Source organism: Barbatula barbatula (assembly GCF_947034865.1).
Source record: "Barbatula barbatula genome assembly, chromosome: 11".
Classification (NCBI taxonomy): domain Eukaryota; kingdom Metazoa; phylum Chordata; class Actinopteri; order Cypriniformes; family Nemacheilidae; genus Barbatula; species Barbatula barbatula.
In genome coordinates, this window is record NC_136774.1 from 16,620,371 (window position 1) to 16,638,647 (window position 18,277).

General features: G+C 39.3%; 1 protein-coding gene across 1 annotated transcript in view; it reads left to right on the top strand.

Annotated features, from left to right (window-relative positions):
* Window positions 1–264: 264 nt before the first annotated feature.
* Window positions 265–18,277, top strand: part of iqsec2a (IQ motif and Sec7 domain ArfGEF 2a) — a gene marked incomplete at both ends in the record, with an annotated part of 46,407 nt that continues 28,394 nt past the window's right edge. Inside the window, 2 exons of the mRNA XM_079466752.1 lie at window positions 265–740; window positions 3,594–3,623. Coding sequence (XP_079322878.1) covers window positions 265–740; window positions 3,594–3,623 — 506 coding nt within the window. The remainder of the gene's footprint in view (window positions 741–3,593; window positions 3,624–18,277) is intronic.

Sequence of the window (18,277 nt, forward strand, 5' to 3'; positions counted from 1 at the left end):
GCGAATAAAAAAAAATTGCCTATATGAAGTTCTGCCATTACCTTAATCCTGTACTGTGACTTTCAAAATAGTTTTTGACTCCAAGGGGCATCTCCGGTGGAAAGTGACACCTGTTCTGCTCTGCTTACTCTACTCCAACACCACCCCATTTCTGTCTCTCCCCCCCACTCGTGCTACGTGGGGGGGAGAGCTTGCTTTGGGGTGATCCCAAAAGCTTGTACCTCTCAGCCCAGCCGACAGTGACTGTCACTACACTCTCTCAGTATGGATGCTGGGCAGGGCACCCCAGAGAGCCCTAACCGGGCGGTGGAGTATCTACTGGAGCTCAACAACATCATTGAGAGCCAACAGAAGCTTTTGGAAACGCAGCGGCGCCGCATTGAGGAGCTGGAGGTACAACTGGACCGCCTCAGCCAGGAGAACAAGGACCTGCGGCTGGACCGACATCCCTGTCCTCCCCCGCCTCCGCCTCCCATTCACCCCACCCAGACTCCCACATCCAACGCTTCAGAGTCCACTCACATCTACGCCAATCAAACCCACAACAGCAGGCCCATCCCTATTCCTGCTCCAGCGCCCCCGCCTCCCCCTCCGCCTGTACCGCCACGGGACCGCCGAGTCAATGCCAACATGCACATGAAGCTCGGCCAGAGCCTATCTGGACCAAATGCCACGGAACGAGAGCGGGAAAGAGAGCGAGATGTTGCCGCTAAGAATTTGGGAGGCTCTCTACAGAGACAGTAAGTGCAGGCCTTGTGTCTTTGCATGCGGAACAAACTTAATATTTGTGCAAGAGTTATGTCAATCAAGTATAGTTTAGCCTCAGTTTTGCTTGTAATATCTACTGACACTGAATTGATATTAAAACTACATGTATGTTTTCTGTATTTATAAAAGTTTGTACACAATTTACTCCTTAAACATGGATTTCAGCTGTGTTGGGATTACCGTAAATTTAATGTAGGCATGAGTCTTAGAAGTAGAAATGAAGATACCAGAGAACAGAAAGCAACACACAGCGGCTATTCTCACTCCGTCTGTCTTACAAACCTGAAATTGAGTGCAACAGTGTGTCACAATAGGGATGTTTCCAGGCCATCGGACAGGCAGCTGGCTGTGCCATTGAGCCTGAACATTACATAAGCCGTCAGACTCTCACCTGTGTCGGCCTTATCAGGAAAGACTTGCTGCCAAGTCCCTGACAGGGTGACAGACTGATGTCATATGGTCCCTAAGCATGCTAACTCTGTAGGAAATGTAAAAACCTGTTGATACTATAAAACCAGGTCTATGCTGGCTATCATTTCGTTTAGTTTATTTCAGTTTTAATCTGAAACAGCTTTCAGCTTTTTAGAATGTTTTTGGATTTACAGTAGGACACAAAAGAAGATATTTTAAAGAATGTGGGTAGACAAACAATGGGGCTACCCATTGACTTCTATTGTAGGACACAGAACCAATGCCAATGGCTACTGCCGTTGTTTGGTTACCAACATTTTTCAAGATCATTTTGGTGTTGTGCGGAAAGTCATACAGGTTAGAAATTACTCACAAGAGGGTGAGTAAATGATGACAGAATTTCCTTTTTTGGGTGAACTAACTATATAAGGTCTGATTCTAAATGCCACCTATTAACCCTGTTTAGCTCCACACTGTAATGATTTAATGGGCCATTTACTGTGGAAATGTTTTCTGAAGACCATGTCAATAGTGTGGAGGGCCATAGCATGTGCTGTGTCAATATGCCCCATAACAATCCTAAAAGTATCCATACAGAAGTGTACTGGAACAGACCGCTCTTGTGTGCTGGTGATAGTTTGTCTTTCTCTCTGCATTGCTGAGGAATCGACCCCTCCATTGCACCTCTGATTGCTCCCGCTTGTAGTGTGCACTCTGTCCAGCTCCTTCAGAACGCACGCCGCATACAGATGCAAGCGTGACTGTATGCAGGTTAAAGTGGATTAGATTTGTATTGCATCAGTGTGGCCAGTGTAAGACTGCAGTACAGGATATCCTGCAGTGTTTAAGGCGCTTTGGATGTTCATTGTGTATGTATGAGCAGGCCACTGTGTAGGAGAGGTTGTGATTAAAATTCAGCACCGAGTCAGATTGTGGATCGACCTGTGTGGGAGAGTAAAGCGTGGAGTCCTAGAGAGAGACTGCAGAATGCACTGCATCCTTTTTGTTGCTCACTTAGAACTTTTGCTTTCTTTAGTATGGACTCCTTTTATAGTCAAATCGATTAATGGCTACTTTTAAAGTACTTTTTAAATGATCACTGTGTTGTCCATGTTGACAGCACTTTTTATTACTTTTCAATCGCATGACAACAGTACTTGATATGGTTCATTTTGCATTTCATCTTCTATCCATATCTTCTATTTCTTATTCCCAATCCCAAATTTCCCACTATCTCATTCCCAACCTCTCCCAGCCCTCCCTCTGTCTCGAGCAGATGGCTCACATCACCACACGCCATTTTCTTGAGGGTCAGCTGTTTTTTTTCTACTCGCAAGGGCCATTTACAGCACTCTTGTGGGCTCTTTGTCCTGATCCTTGTTTTTTCCCTAATGTTTTTCCGATGTCTGACAATCCAAGTGACCCAGCACAGTAGCAGTTGCTGAGAACGCATAGCACTTTCTCTCTGGTGTAACTCTCTCAGCTAATGAACAAGTGTAACTACTGCTGTGGGTGAGCCGTCGAGGTGGGATTGTTTCTCAGAATAATTAGCATGGCCGGTGTTAATTACATTTTGTCCACTGAAGGTGGCAATTACTGTTGTAGATGCGAGTCTGAGTAATACACTGGGTGTTGAAGGGCTGACTGATAGAGTTTATACAATTATGATGTAATTGAATGTCTGTAAGGAGCTCACGTGTCAGTCAAACCCGGCACAGGCAGGTCTGAGGCTTTGCAGGTTTATTAGTCGTTTTCAATTTAATCATAGTCTCAGTTAATTTTTCCCTGATATTAACAGGTCTGTTGTTTTTTTGAGGTAGCATTGTTAATTTAGAGTGAAACGTTTCCTACGGAGTTAGAAAACATTTTTCAACTTATGTTATGTTTCTTAAAACTTATATACAGCACAAATTCATTGCATGTTCCTGTCCTCTATTGATTGAGAGGATACATTGACTCTTATCATTGGCTGTTTTTACACTATAGGCTGGTAGCAGATGGTGTGAAAATTAGATTTATCGACCGATATATCAGTGCATCTATATCAGTCCATCTCTAGTTTTATAATTAAAATATTTCACACAGTCTCCTACTAGTTTTTGAGATATGACCACAAAATGTCTCCTACAGTTATTGTCTAATATTAATTTCTTCTATACTCTGGCACAGTGAACATGTTCGAGAAAACATTTATTTTCTTTCCCTGTAACAGTGTAAATATAGCTAATATAGTTCTTGTTGTAGTTATTTTATTAGTTAGCATTCTTGGTGTGAACACGCCTTATAAACTAAATGAAAAAACATTGAGTCTTTGAAAACGAGCTGTATTTCATATTTGATATCATTAATGACACTTCCACTTTGTTTTGTGTCTGTGTTTGTCTGTCTGTCTCTCTTTTCCACTGGATCCATAGACCAGAAGGGCACTCCTCCAACAAAGACAGGTCTGTGTTAACACTTTCATTCAATCTCTCCATTCTTTCTCTTTTCTTCACAGAGCGATCTCTTTTTCGTGTAAAAGTGACAGAGGCCTGTTCTATCTAGGGCAACCCAAATGCATGTGGGACATGCCATTTTGCATAGTGACTTATCGCTTCCCTTCATTAGCGCTTTACATCTGGAGCAGGTGTATCGGTGGAATAGCATTGCATATTCACATTGCGAACGTCAGGACTACGAAATGAAAAATTTAAAGACCTGGAGTAGAAATCTAGAATTATCGTCACTTGGCTGCAAGACTCCCGTTAACCGTTGCCGTAGTGACCATTCCAGTGTAAGCATGTTAATGGGTATTGATATGCATGTTGTTTGCATTTGCCAGTATAGTGAATGTTGAGACAGGCGGTTGTGGTTAGTCAGAAATGGCATGAGTAATAATACCACATCTGTGTGTTACTGCGTGTAGGAGTGATAGTGGGTGCAGGGGAAAAGGTCAGATGACATTTGTGACAAGAATTTTTTGAATATTGTGTATATTGTGGTTGTGGAGAAACGGCACGTCGTGTTAGTCCGGCTGTTTTAGAGCGTTTTTGGTCTGCATTTGCTGCGGTGCTGGAGTGGTTGGTAGTTTGGAGTGTTTCTCGGTGGCGTTGTTATGACGATTCCTCACCATGGGCACGAGCTGGGGATCCGAAGGATAAATGATTGGTTGTCATGGCAACACCTGTAGATGAACTGGATAGCTGAAAAAAGTTGCTTGTGTATGGCATAACCTATTCTCTGAATTAGTTTAGAACACGCATGACTATATAATATGCAAGTGTGTGTTTTAATTTATGTTGTTCTGTTTTCGTGCATGCGTGTTTGCATCAGGACTAAAATAGGCATTTCTTTTTTCATTATAGTATACAGCACATTGTTAATAAATTGAATTATCAAAGTAATTGACACAACAGAATGACAATGTCTAAAAATATGTAAATTAACCATGACTGGAATATAATTTAAAGACTAAAAAAGGATCATTTTTACAGGGGGATTTTACACTTATGTTTCATTTTGCGCCCTTTCGGTTGCATTTTTGCCCTCAGATCTGTTTGTTAGTGTGTAGGGCGTGTATCATTTCCATTACTGCTACACACAGCAGAAGGACACAGACAAACGATCCTTGAGGACAAGACCATCGCCTTTCACATTTCACTGTAATTACTCTCTGGGTGCTTTTGTCCTTGCCTAACAAGCAGTTCTACATTTATGGATGGAAACTGTATTGTTCCTATATTGTTAAATTGCAGTACGACTTTCTCATAAATGTGATGTTAATAGTAATGCATTGGACTCGTGCATAGTTTTTATTTGTTGCTGTAACACTAATACAAGGATGCTAAAATGAATGAAATCACTTTCATTGCTCTGCTCAACTTGATTCCCTGAGCTAGAGGTTGGGTGAGTGTGTGTGCTGGTCCATGCTGGTCTAAGCATGGAAATAACTCATGGTCGAGGTTTACTGTGTGCCTCTTTCCCACCCCAGCAGCCCCTGCAGTCAGAAGCAATGCATCACTCAGATGAGGCTGCGTGAAAACGCTAGCCCTAGAACCGTGTGTGTGAGGGAAAGATGGAGTGAGAGAGAGAGAGAGTTTAGTCATTCATCACAGAATTACAGTACATTGTAACATAAAGTATGTTGTAATGCACATTCTTGCATGTTCTTTATAAGCTGTACTGTATTACTCTGAGTTCTGATACCAGTATGAGGATGTGATGCTATATTTTACTAGATCTTCCATTTCAATAGAAACAGATCAATATCAACAATTGCCTTTTTTACGATAGCTGCTTCTATATCGGTAGCAATACTACTGTAAGTGAACAGCCCTGGAATTTTGCAGTTAACATTTTGCCGTGTTTTGTGCATTCAGCTTTAAAAATTTGTTGTGTGTGCAAAGTTTAGAATGAAACATTCAGCAGAACAGCACCAAGCAGACCTTTACTTCAACTTTTATGATGACTAGATTTGTATATATGCACAAGGACAGCAACTTTGCAAATAGTATTTTATCAAACCTAATAAGCTTTCAGTTAACTTAAAGGGATACTTTGCCGAAGAATGTTGGTGATCAAACAGCAGCGGCATCCATTCACTTCTACTGTATGGAAGTCAATGGGTGCCAGTTAGCAACATTCATTTGTGTTTTGCAGTAAACATCCCCAAAAATGTCTTTGTTCTGTTGAACACAGAAAGATTTTCAGTTCTGGGACATCATCCAATACCATAGTATACAATTTGTTTCTGTGGAACACTAAGAAATATATTTTTAAGAATGTTAGCAATTTTCAGTTCTGAGACATCATCCAATACCAGAATAGAAATATGATGCTGTATCTCGACAAAACCAGGCAGACTGAAACAATTATATTATGTGATTGTGTATGGATTGGTGTCTAAACTTGACCTTAACAGTGTATCTGCATTTACAACAGGACAGAGAATTGTTAGTGGTTAGTTAGATCAAACAGGTCGTACAAAGTCACAGATGTGCCCTCATGTTCCCCTTTGCTCTTATGGGCTTCTGTAGAAGGGTTGCTTAGGGAACGAGGTGAGTTATCACAAATGTGTTTGTGTAAAGAACTGTGTGGGCGAGAGTGACCGAAACAGAAAGAGAAAAGGGTGATATGCAAGAAGAAACGAGAGATAATTGAAAGAAAAGAGAAAGGGATAGAAACAGCGTGATCTGTGAACAAGGGGACAGTGCAGCTGACAGTCTAATTAAATATGCAGAGAATTACAAAAGGAGATGAGCCCTCTGCACTCGCGCACACAGACATCCACACACAGATTCACACTTCCACATCCTATCACACGTGTATACAACAGCTCCATCAATGACATCACAAAGACCTTTTCACTGACCAATGAAACGTACGGTTCGCCTTGAACATTGATATTCTTTATTTAGCATGTGTTTTCTTAAGCATGCATTTTCTTTAGGATGCCCCTCATTGTGAGAAGTAGTGGTGTGCCCACCGGGCTTCCTAAAGCAGTGATTCTCAAACTGGGGTCCTTTAGATGGACCCAGGGAGCCACAGTTTTTGTGGCATATTATGAAATATAGAAATGGCTTTTATACAATTAAAACATTTGAAAAATAACTAAGGCCACGCACCAAAAGTTTTGATGTCCCAGCATTGTTTAGCTTAATAGGTTTTTGGTTTAATTATATTTTTAAGTAAAAGAATATACGTTTTTATTTGGGGGGTGCGAAACGATGCACTCTATACAAAGGGGACATTGCAACGAAAAAGTTTCATAACCACTCTCCTAAAGTGATAGTTCACACCAAAGTTAACATTTTCATCATTGACTCAACCTCATGTCATTACAAACCTGTATGACTTTTTTTCATCTGCCGAGCACAATAGAAGATAAAAAAAGTAATATACAGGAAAGTTTTAGTTTAGTTTAAGTAAAACATTCAAAAAAATATTGTTGTTTATTCTCTCCTTTGCTTACTCCAGCTTTAATCCTCCTAGTAGCATGGCCTTGTAAACTAGCGGTACTGTTTAGTGTGTTGACAAAATGTTTATATGCTCTCTTACTTGTAAGTGGCTTTGGATAAAAGCGTCTGCCAAGTGAATAAATGTAAGTATCAGCTTCACCACAAACACATGTTTTCAACCATGCCATTTTCCACAAAGACTATTCTTATCTACCAGACATACCAGTACCAACCAGATTAAAGTGGCATGACTGAGGCTCGGTGTACCCTATAATGTTTAATTTATTTTCAGTCCTAATGATTAGCAGCCACACAGCCTGTCAAAATCGGCAGTGAACAGCAGGCGATATCCAGCGCTGTCTTTACGGCCCACACCATGTTTCCCTCGGCTTGCATCACCCCATCCAGATGGGTCCAGAGAGACTCGTAGACCAGCAAAAGATGCTAATACAGAGTTTTGCTTCGATCACGCTAAGGGTACGACTTTGTAGAGATCAGATAAGCCCCTCTCTTGGTTTTTCTCTCAGTGGTATCGTTCACATCAGCTGTTTTTGAGGTGACCATTCAGACGGCATTTTCACAAGAGGACAGACCACTTGTTTGTGCCCGGGGCAGCAAAACTCTGTTTTAAAAGTGTGTGTCTGTGTGTGAGAGAGTGGTTACTAAAGAGAGTATTTGTTAGAGGTCATGTACTGATACTGTTCCTCCTCCGAGGATTCAACATGGCTGTGTGTGTTTCTCCTGCAGCCATCCCAGCTGGAATCTCAGTCTTACTAAAACAACTGCAATTGAGCTGTTAACAAATGTGGCGCGATGAAGAAAAACGCAGAAGTGATGAAGTGTCTTATTAAACATGAACGGAAGGATGAATAGAGAAAATAAAAGGCAATTTTCTTAGGTAGACATTCAATATCTGACCTGAATTCGGTTTGGATGGCATAAATGAAAACGTATATTGCCAATTGAGGAGATTAAGACGGGCAACGCAGTCCTATTTCAAGGTTTAAGGCCCCTTAAAACCCACTAGGCATTAAAACATTACATTAAAAACGCTCAATATGCATCAGAGTAATGGGCATTTGTCAAATATTTATTTAAAAAGATCTTGTAATTCTGCTTGATATCACTAAAATGACAAACTTTAGCTTTAAGTTTGACACTTAAATGTTTCTTAGCACATAATATAGCGTTAAGGTCTCAAAGATCCCCGTTCACACCCACAGATTCATCTCTCTCCAAAATGAGAACTCGTGCCATCTACCTACACACATCTACATCCAAAGATATCTATCCATCTGTATCTGTCCTCCATCCCTCTCTTAATTTCCTTGTTCGTATTGTTCCATTTCCTGTGCATTTCCACTTTATCTTAGTTTTCTTTTTCTGTCTCTCCTTTTGACTTTGTATTTTGTCTGCTCGAGCTTTGGGTGATGTCTGTGCTGTATTTGATTTCTTAATGTTTAAGGTTAGACATAGGTACATGGGAATTTTCAGTTTGATTCAGTAAAAAATGTTTACCGAGCAACTCTTCCTCATGTTTTTTTTCACATTAAGTGTGCAAGATGTTTTAGGGAGGTTTCTTTTTTGGTTGGTTAAAAATGACAATATCCGTCACCTTGATTATTCGTTATGTTTTTATTACCTTTACACAGCACGTCCCCTTGCATGAAATTTGCCATGTCGTTTCTACAATAGCCCTAAATGGACAAACTGCTACAGAGTGCGTTTTGTAAATGTTAGCAGTTTGCAACCTCACCACTAGATGGCGCTAATTTTTATACACTGGTCCTTTAAAGAGTAATATTTCTATGCCTCAGGGACAAAATACCTTTTTCTGATGTGAGTGGTGAAGTTCAAAATTTTCGGATGTCACATGATTCATGCAGCCTTCAGATAGTTCCAGGGAGTTATGTTTTCTCTTTAAATGCTTTTATTTTTATTCAATACATGTCTTTAAAAGGGTCAAAAGTTTGGTCTGCAACAATGGCTCCATGTGTTACTAGTAACTTCCGTGAGAGCCTCCATGAACCGCCATTGCAGTGAAAAAAACATTACTCCCGGGGATTTTGAGAGAGAGAGTTGCGTCAACTCAGTTGACTCTAATGGAACTAAGTCCATGTGGGCGGCGATATTATAAATAGACAATATTATTATAGCTATCTACTGTATTAGCCAGCCGATAAAATCCTGACAGATAAAATCAAATGGAAAATATGTGGCATTGACAAAGTTATATACATTGTGAATCATTTAATGGTTTTAATGAAAATAGACATCTGTAATTACCAGTAGATGTCAGTTACACACATTGTTCACCAAGTAAACCCCAAGGTTTTTGTTGTCTTATTTTCACCGCCGTTAAAGCATGTGGGTTGGTGGCACACCTTTCTAAGTAGACAATATGATTCATTCAGACAGATAAATTCACTCCATTTGTCATTCTTGGCATGACAGAACTGCATAGTGCAATAATGGCTGACGGATATTGATTTTCATACTGTATCCACGACAGTATTCAGCACTTCCTACTGATGCCTTGTTTTCTAGGCACATTAACAAGAACAAGAAGAGTACATGCATGTATATGAAGCCTTACCATTTCCTGGATGTTATTAAAGAGAGATTTTATATAGTTATGCAGTAGATAACCTATTCTCTCTATATAAGAGCTGCTACGTCCTGTGAATTCTTTAATTTGATTTTTAATCTTGTGTGAATCATGTTAAAGGGATTGAATTCTGGCACACCCCATATTCACAGTTATTCACTTACAGTATTAATAGCCTTTTAACCCATATTTTTAAGTAATAAGATCTTTAAGACGAGGTGTTTTAGTTGATTGCTTTTAACTCTTATAATGTCAAGGTGCAGAGTAAGGAGGAATGTATAGTGTTACCTGTACCCATCACCAGGTGACTGATGTACTAATGTTGCCAAATAGGCATTTAAATATGCGTATACAATTTTTCTTAAGAGCGCAAGGATGTACAAAATGAAGGGTGTGCACATATTTATAATTTTTTTATACATGAGGTCCCAGATCTTTCCACTTGCCATGTAACGCTACACACAGGTTATTTGCATCAATTCTGCATAAACCTTCGATTTGACACCACTTCATAAATCTTCATTAAATATTCTGCCTGACTGCACCTAACAGCTCAATAAAATTCTGCATAACGCTTCATAACGCTGCCTAACCATGCTTGTACTGCTGCTGCTAAATTGTTTGTAATGTTTGCATGTGGCTGTCTTTGTTGTCTGTATCTTTGGTTTCTTTCTTGACTTTATTTTTTCTCTCTCTTTTTCTTTCTTTCTCTCTCTCTCGCTCTCTCTTTCTGTGACTATCTCTATCTTCCTCTCTTTCTTTCTGTCAGGTCACCACCCTATTCCACCTGTAGTACTTCTTCTCGTACAAATTCTTCCACCTCTACTGCTTCTCCAGCTTCTACCTCTGTCCACACCAGTCTGACCGCAAACAGCCACTCCACCCACCACCAGTACTGCTGCCCCGCGCGGCTCCTTCTGCCCAAGCCGCCGTGCGCCCTCCCCCCTGCCCGGCACCCGGAGCAGGCAAGGTAAGGGCCTGAGCCCACCCTCCCACATTTCCCCTCTCGAAAAACCTGCTCACCCGATCCTCCACCACCTCAGTGTCTGCCCTCCACCCACTTCACCCACGTCTAAATGCTCACCTCTCATTTTCAATCTCTCTGGAAGCCTGGAGTACAACAATTGCTCATAAAGCCTAAATGATGGGAGCCCAACGCTGACTACCCATAATTCTTTCACCCAACTGAATGCCCATAATTCTGAGCTCTAAAATTGAGTCTGTCTGCAGGGGAAAGGAAATGATGACTTGTTGGAGATCAGCTGACCTTGCAAGTAACATCGCGAGGGCTAATATTTCAATACCTCTGTGAGCTTCTGAAGCTTGGCAGAAAGAAATTGTCAATTTAATTTTTTTAAATAAACAGATTATACACTTTAAACTTAAGCAGGATGTTTAAACAAAGCTTTGTGTTAATATTAAGAAAAAATACTTTAAAGGAACAGTTCTCCCAAAAACGTAACTTCTGTCTTCAATTACTCACCCTTGAGTTATCCTTGTTCTGATGAACACCGAGAAAGATATTTTAAGGAAGCCAGTTATTGGCCACCATTGACTACCATAGTAGTAACAATTACAATGGCAGTCAATAGTGCCCCAGAACGGTTTGCTTCCCACATTTATCAAAATATCTTCTTTTGCATTTAACAGAACAAAGAAATGTATACAGATTTGGAATAACTTGAGCGTGAGTAAATGATGAAAGAATACAAATTCTGGGTGGGTACTCAGTATTTTCTTTAGTTGAACCATTAGCCGCTGGTCATACTTTCATTAGAAAACGTGTCTAATAACTGAATGGTTATAATGCTTATTTATAGATGAACTGAGTAGGGTTTACCTGTTTATGGGAATTAGAATATTGCTGCTCTTCCGAAACCTTGTATCTCGATATATATTATTAATAGTCACCCTTTATGTTTGTCACTGGGATTAAGAAATATCTAACGAATAAAACGTATTAATAAAAAGTGCTTGTCAATTTGAAAATTACAGTATTTGTTTCCTTTCCTGAAAAATGCAAAATTTAGACATTCGAGAGTTCAGCAGGGCAGCGACCATATTACTTTTTAAAGTACTATTTATTCCCTTTACCATTTATGTTAAAAAAATTATATTTTAAATAAAAATATTACTGAGTGTTCCTTTTAGATTAAATGCCGTTTATGGAGGTGGAGATTTGCCAAAACATATGACCAGTGTTTTAAATGTGCATTTGTAGTTTTGCCTCAAAGCTATAGCCATTACTGTAGTTCTTCCAATGTTGTCCTATCCTAGTACTCAAACAGGCAGATTGCAATTTTTGTTTAGTGTTGCTATTGGCAAAGAAATGACACACTTTCCCCTTTGATTTTTTTGGTCTCCACACATTTCTGCATGGAAGTGTAGCTTTTTTAATAAGACAACTATTCAGTTTTCCTACTTTGTCACTCTGAGTGCAAATTGCCTCTCGCAAAAAATCAACTCGTGACACGCTGTCCTCCACACACGCAAACACTCCCATCCACACACCCATTCAAATACAGTTCCACCCCTTCATTAGACATGAATCACAGGCAGGCGGACACTGTAACAAATGCAGAAATACCGCCTACACACACGCGCACACACTCTTTACACACTGTTATCCTCATGCCTCTTTTCTCTTGTCATATCATTGAATCTGACATTTTTTTCTGTGATTTCATGTCTGTGCCCATAGCTTTATCATGCACATCAGTTGCAAGTTATTGTTAAGTATGATATTCAATTTGTGACTCTAATAGACAAATATTGTTAGGAATTATAACGATGGTCACAGATTGCATGCATTTGGATGCACTTGACATGTAACACTATTTTTATTTGAGCTTTTCGCTTCGTATATTAGAGGTTTTAAATCTGTGGTAATGGTAATTGCTTCACATTGATTTCCTTCTCAAAACAATGGTGGATAAAATCAGCTTGTGCTACAATTCTGCCCCCTGCTGTTAAAATGTATGAATCACAACATTAAGAGAAAATTGACGTTGTGATTTTAAAATCCTGCGAAACAGTGGTAATTTCTCAAGCATATTATAGTCCGAGTATGTTTCCAATTTGCAGTTCATTCTTAAACAATTTTTTCTAGCAATGTCAACTGTGCAGTTTGGGTTTAAAATAAAAAAAATCTTTCTTTCACAGTAGACTATTGAATTTTACTGGATGTTCATTAATATACAACAACAGCCCATCCATGCATCCATTCATTCCTCATCCACCCCTTTACTGTTCTTACCCGTTTCCCCAATTGAGCTGAATCCCTCACTTTTCTTCTTTCCACCCCCCTTGGGTCAATCTTTAGAGAGGATGAGGACGATGACATCGCCCATCAGTTCTGTTGCCCCGCCTCTGAGTGCAGTAGCCCCTCCTCTAGGTAACCAGCAGACTTGTCGGCCTCGCCCATTCGACCACACCCCCAACGTCGGCCCACTTCAAAAATGAACGGGTGAATGCTTATCAACTGAAAGCGAGTGCGTCTACAGTCTAAATGCAGCAGTAACTTGAAAGCTGGTCTTAAAAACTGGTACAAAATATTAAAAATCAAAAATATTCTTTGCACTAGTATGTCATTTGCATCCTACCATCTCTCTGAAATGGACAAATATTCTTTGTGTGACTGAAATAAGAAGATTGCAAGGACAACTGTATGAATATATACACTGTTGAAAAGGGACATAATAGAGCAGATAAAAATCTGGAGATCAGCTGAAAAGCTGAAGAATCAATTGATGGAAGAAAATAACCCAGATGGTCCCTTTTCTTCTTCTCCGTCTTCAGACCGTCTCATCTCGAACAGTTACTTTTTGCTTCCTGCTTCGTCTCGCTTTGTGTTTTCTGGCCTGTTTATCTTCTTGTCTGACAAACACCTGCGTAACTTTACTAGTCTGTGATGTATCGTGTTTGTTCCTACATTCGGTGTCAAAAAAAGTTGTTTTTTTTCCTTGATATCACCCTCATTTTCCGCACAGAGGAAAAAGTGCTTGTCTTTCAACTCAACTGTCAAAACGTCCAACTTTGTTTGACAGAATTAAGGATCCTTTCGAATTTATCAGGCCCGGCATGACAGCAAGCCTCTCTAAAGCCATATTTGAATTTGAAGCATCACCGACCTCTGTTTGCTGTTGCTACACCAGTATACTTTTGAGTTTGTTTTTGTTTGGTTTCTTGACATTTTGTGCCTCCGTATGCTGTTGTTTACTGGCATACACTCATCAGTTTCAAAAAGTAAGTCAGACAAAAGTTTGTACATATGTGTAAATGTTGACCCTTGACAGGTTATGCAGTGCAGGACACTCTATGGACTATTATTAAGGCAAGAAAATCGTGTAATGTGGATGGCCTGGTTAAGGCCCCGTTATACTTTTAGCGAAATCTAAGAAGCAGTGGTTTTGACATAAAATAACAGTTTTGCTGTGAGTATTGCAGGGCCTTTACATTTTGGCCTAGTAGTGTAGATCAGCGACAACAACAGGGTTCGAGTGGATTTGGTGCTTCGTAGATTAATCAAAGTTTTTTAATCTCTGAATCAATGAATGAATCTTGTATGAATCTGAATTATCCAGGTATAGTAGTGAGATGTTATAGTGAACTTCATACTGTACCTCAGGAATATAAAATAAATCAAATGTTTGGCACTATTGTAAATTACAAAGTTGTGGTGGTAACAGTAGCTAGATGTTTTACTGAGACTGAGAATGAGATTGGTATGTCAAGGCTGTCACAGCTCATTGGAGAAAGAGTCCATCAAACTATCGTTCAGGGCTGAGATTGTTTTGGATAAGAAGTTGCTCTGGGACTGTATTTTTGTTGAGTTGTAAGTGATCCGACAACCCAAACACCACAAACAGTAATACATGCAATGTACACACATGCGGTTGAATTGCTTAGGAAAGAAGCACTCTTCTAGCATTTATAGTTTGAATAAAACAAGGATTCCAGAAATGATCATGACATGAATAGAAAATGGACAATGTAGAGAGTGAGATCAAATAAATAAGGGACAGGGATCATTGCATGGATGTAACCAAATATTTTTCATGACATGGACTGAAAACAGAACTGAGAAACACTGGAGAGATTTAACATGCGCTGATGTGTGTCTATAAAATATGCCCCGTATGTGTGATAGAAGAACAATGAAATTGTCGCCACTTGCTCAGAGATGCAATTGCGTAAACCACAAGAAAAAGTACATTTCTGAAAATGCATGTTCTAAAAAAGTCATAGCTATTTTTTAAATGGTTGTGAGTTTTGTGTTTTATTATTGTGTGGCTTAATTGTTTTCACTTCATGTTGTACCTGCATTTTTGATGTCTTTGGCAAGACTGAGAGCATATGAACTGTCTCTCTGGGTTTTGGAGGAGAAGAATTATAATGCAGATTTTTATCTTGTGATTTTTGGCGCCCTCCTCCAGATGCGCAGGTCTTGCAGACCTCCGCATCGCACCAGAATGCAGGAGTGACTGTTGATTTGGGGAGGTACTGCAGGTGAAATTACAAAAAAGATTTCTTCATCAAACAATTAGAAACTACATTTTTAAGAATAATAGGTAATTTGTTATTTCTAATATTTAAAAAATCTTAGAAACAGGCAATGGTTTATTTAAATTATATAAGATTACCGCTGTGCATCAAGGAGACAGTTTGAACGCTGACTTCAAATGTAGGCCCTTGCTCTGACGCATTTTAGTTTACTTTTACGTAAAAAAGGAATGAATGGCAGCTTTAAAGTAGACCAGAATCTCCGGTCCAAACAGGCTTGTTTTATCAAATGCATGCAAAGGTTTGATGCCCTTCTTCTGATAAAATGCTCTGAAATTGCCAACAAAATCATTCCAATGTCATATTAGTAACAAAATCTAAAAATAGTGCACTGTCGTCCTTTTATGAAACGTGATATAATACATCCACACATATTCAGGTGTGCCGGTAGTACCTCCCCTTAAACCGTACTGTTTGATAAGCAAAGCGAGCTTTAATGCTAAAACAGAGATGAGCGATGGACTCGACACATTCAGTCAGTTTGTTTCTGTATTTTGCGCAGACTGCAGAAACACATAAAAGAGCCCTTCTTTACTATTTTTATTCTCTAGTTCTGTCTGTCTCTATTTTACATGCTGTAAATAAAAAAACATCAAACCTGCTCCTAAAGAGGATGGAGCATTCAGTGATATCTGTATATTCATGAATGATAATGGATATAATATAAAACTGACATATTAAAGAATATTACTAAATATTATAAGAATGTTACTGATTATGATGGTGGTGGTTGTCATGGTGGTCATGAAAGTAACTGAATAAATGCTCTTATGATCAAGAAGAAATGTAGTCTCGTCTTTTAACTTCAAGAGACTGTTCACCCCCCAAAACTGTCATCATCTATTCAACCAAAAGTCATTTTTCTCTGTAAAACACAAAAGAAAATATTTTGAAAAATGTCTCCATGGTTTTGTCCATACAATGTAAGTCAATGGGGGCAGGTATTTAGTTTGGTTACTGAAGTTCTCCAGTTCATCTTTTCTGCAAAAAAAGATCATACAGATTTGCAATGTTGTGTAATGAAGGATTTTTCATTTTGGGGGAACAAATAGGACCATTTCAGTCATTGTTTACATAAAATTTTGCCCTAGCTCTTCTCAGCATTCATATCATAAGTAGTCATGTCATATAAATCATACAGGTTTGTAAAAACAAAAGAGTGAGTCAATTTTGACAGGTATTTATTTTTTCATAAACTGTAATTTACAGCTGTGCACTGTTTTGCCTTGAGCATCTCCAGGCATTACAAAATGTAATGACTAATATCTTCAACCTGCTGCCTGCTACGCACACGGCTTCGCGCCTTTGGTACCAACTACAGTATATGTATTTTCAACATTTGATTGTTTTGTTTCTATGTGAATCTGTGTGTGTGAATTGCATTGGTTGGACACAAGATCAGGAGAGGATGATTTGATTTAAGTCTTAGTGAGGGAGATGAAGGAATTGTTAGGGTTACAGGGGCACGGGTGAGAACTCGACAATTCAGTCTCAGAAGGAAAATTTCTTGTGTCTAACCCAAAATGACCAGACCCTTGTTCTTTTTCTAAACAAAGGTAATATGAAAAGGTTTTCCAGAAGGACTGTAATATGCTGGCAAGTGTGTTTAACAGGCCCCCTGAGCACATGTATCATTTTAGAAAAACATTGTTGACTGTTTTTGTTAATTTAAACCTGCTTTATACTTATTGTGCTGAAAAACATTAAATCTAGAAAAAAGACCAACAGGCAAAATGTTCATATTTTGTATTTACTTCTACCGAGACATAAAATCCTGTGAGATAATCTTACATGCATTCAAAACCAATGCTGCAAAAGTCTCTGCTAACATGGACCATGATGACAGCAGTACGTTTACAGAAACAGCTGTCAAACTTACCACTGGGGTCTGAAGTCTGAAAGGACTGCAGCGAGCAGAGCTGGCCAGTGACAGACAGCACAAGCAGAGAATGTTCATGCATCAACCCCACAGCTGAAGGCCTGGCCCGTCTGGACTATGTGGTGCGGAATACAAAAGAGGTCGTAGTCGAGCACGGCAAAGAAGGTGCTGATCAAATTCTCCAAAGTGGATGGGATTAGGGATGGACATGTTTGTTCTGCAGTCCATCTGACCAGTGCATTGGCCTCGGTTTTGTTTATGACTGGCAGGTGTGTTTATTATCATATTTGTTTATCATATCAGTCTATGGTCTATATGGTGAAGCTTTTGGTGAGTTTGGGATTGCTATTAAAAATTCACAGGACAGTTAACCAAACATCAACAATCACAAGACTTAAAACCTGACCCAATTGATAATGCACATCACTGTTTTGTTATATTTTGTTATTTTGAGTAAACTTGAATATTGAACATTTTCAGCAATTTTGCAGATGTCTCATTCACCGCACAGCTCTTTAAATATCAGTCTCCGCCATTAACTATAAACAACCATACTATTGCGAGCTCAATAACTCATTTTCTTCTGTTTCAGATACAGTAAGTTCAATTAAGCATTGAAAAACTCATATTGACTAACATTCCTCTCAATGACTGTAGTTGGTTACAGCCCTGCGTGAGATCAAACCAGGGAAAGTAGGGTTAATTTGTCTAAACTCAGACTCTAAATGAGCAACATTAAACAAATGAATCCATACCCCCTTGCTGTTTTTAAGACAGTTTAACTCCCTGCCCACCCCTGGAGATGCTGCATTGGAAATAAGCTCGCTCTGCTCTTGTTTGGTGGTTCCATCTGCCTGTTTGTTTATTTGTATGTGGGAATGATCATGGAAAACTCCTGTCGTCTCAGTACATTGCTACAGGCCTTCATATTTCTCACCCAAGTGTCTTTATAGCCTGAGAGAAACAGATGGGCTTTGAGTAGACATTGCATTTTACTCCTAATCCTAAAGCAGTACTAACCAGTGCAAGCACAACAGCAACATTGGTCCCAGATCAGTGCTCGCAGGCAATATCTGTTTAACACCCACAGGATGAGGTAAAAGATGAGGAGGC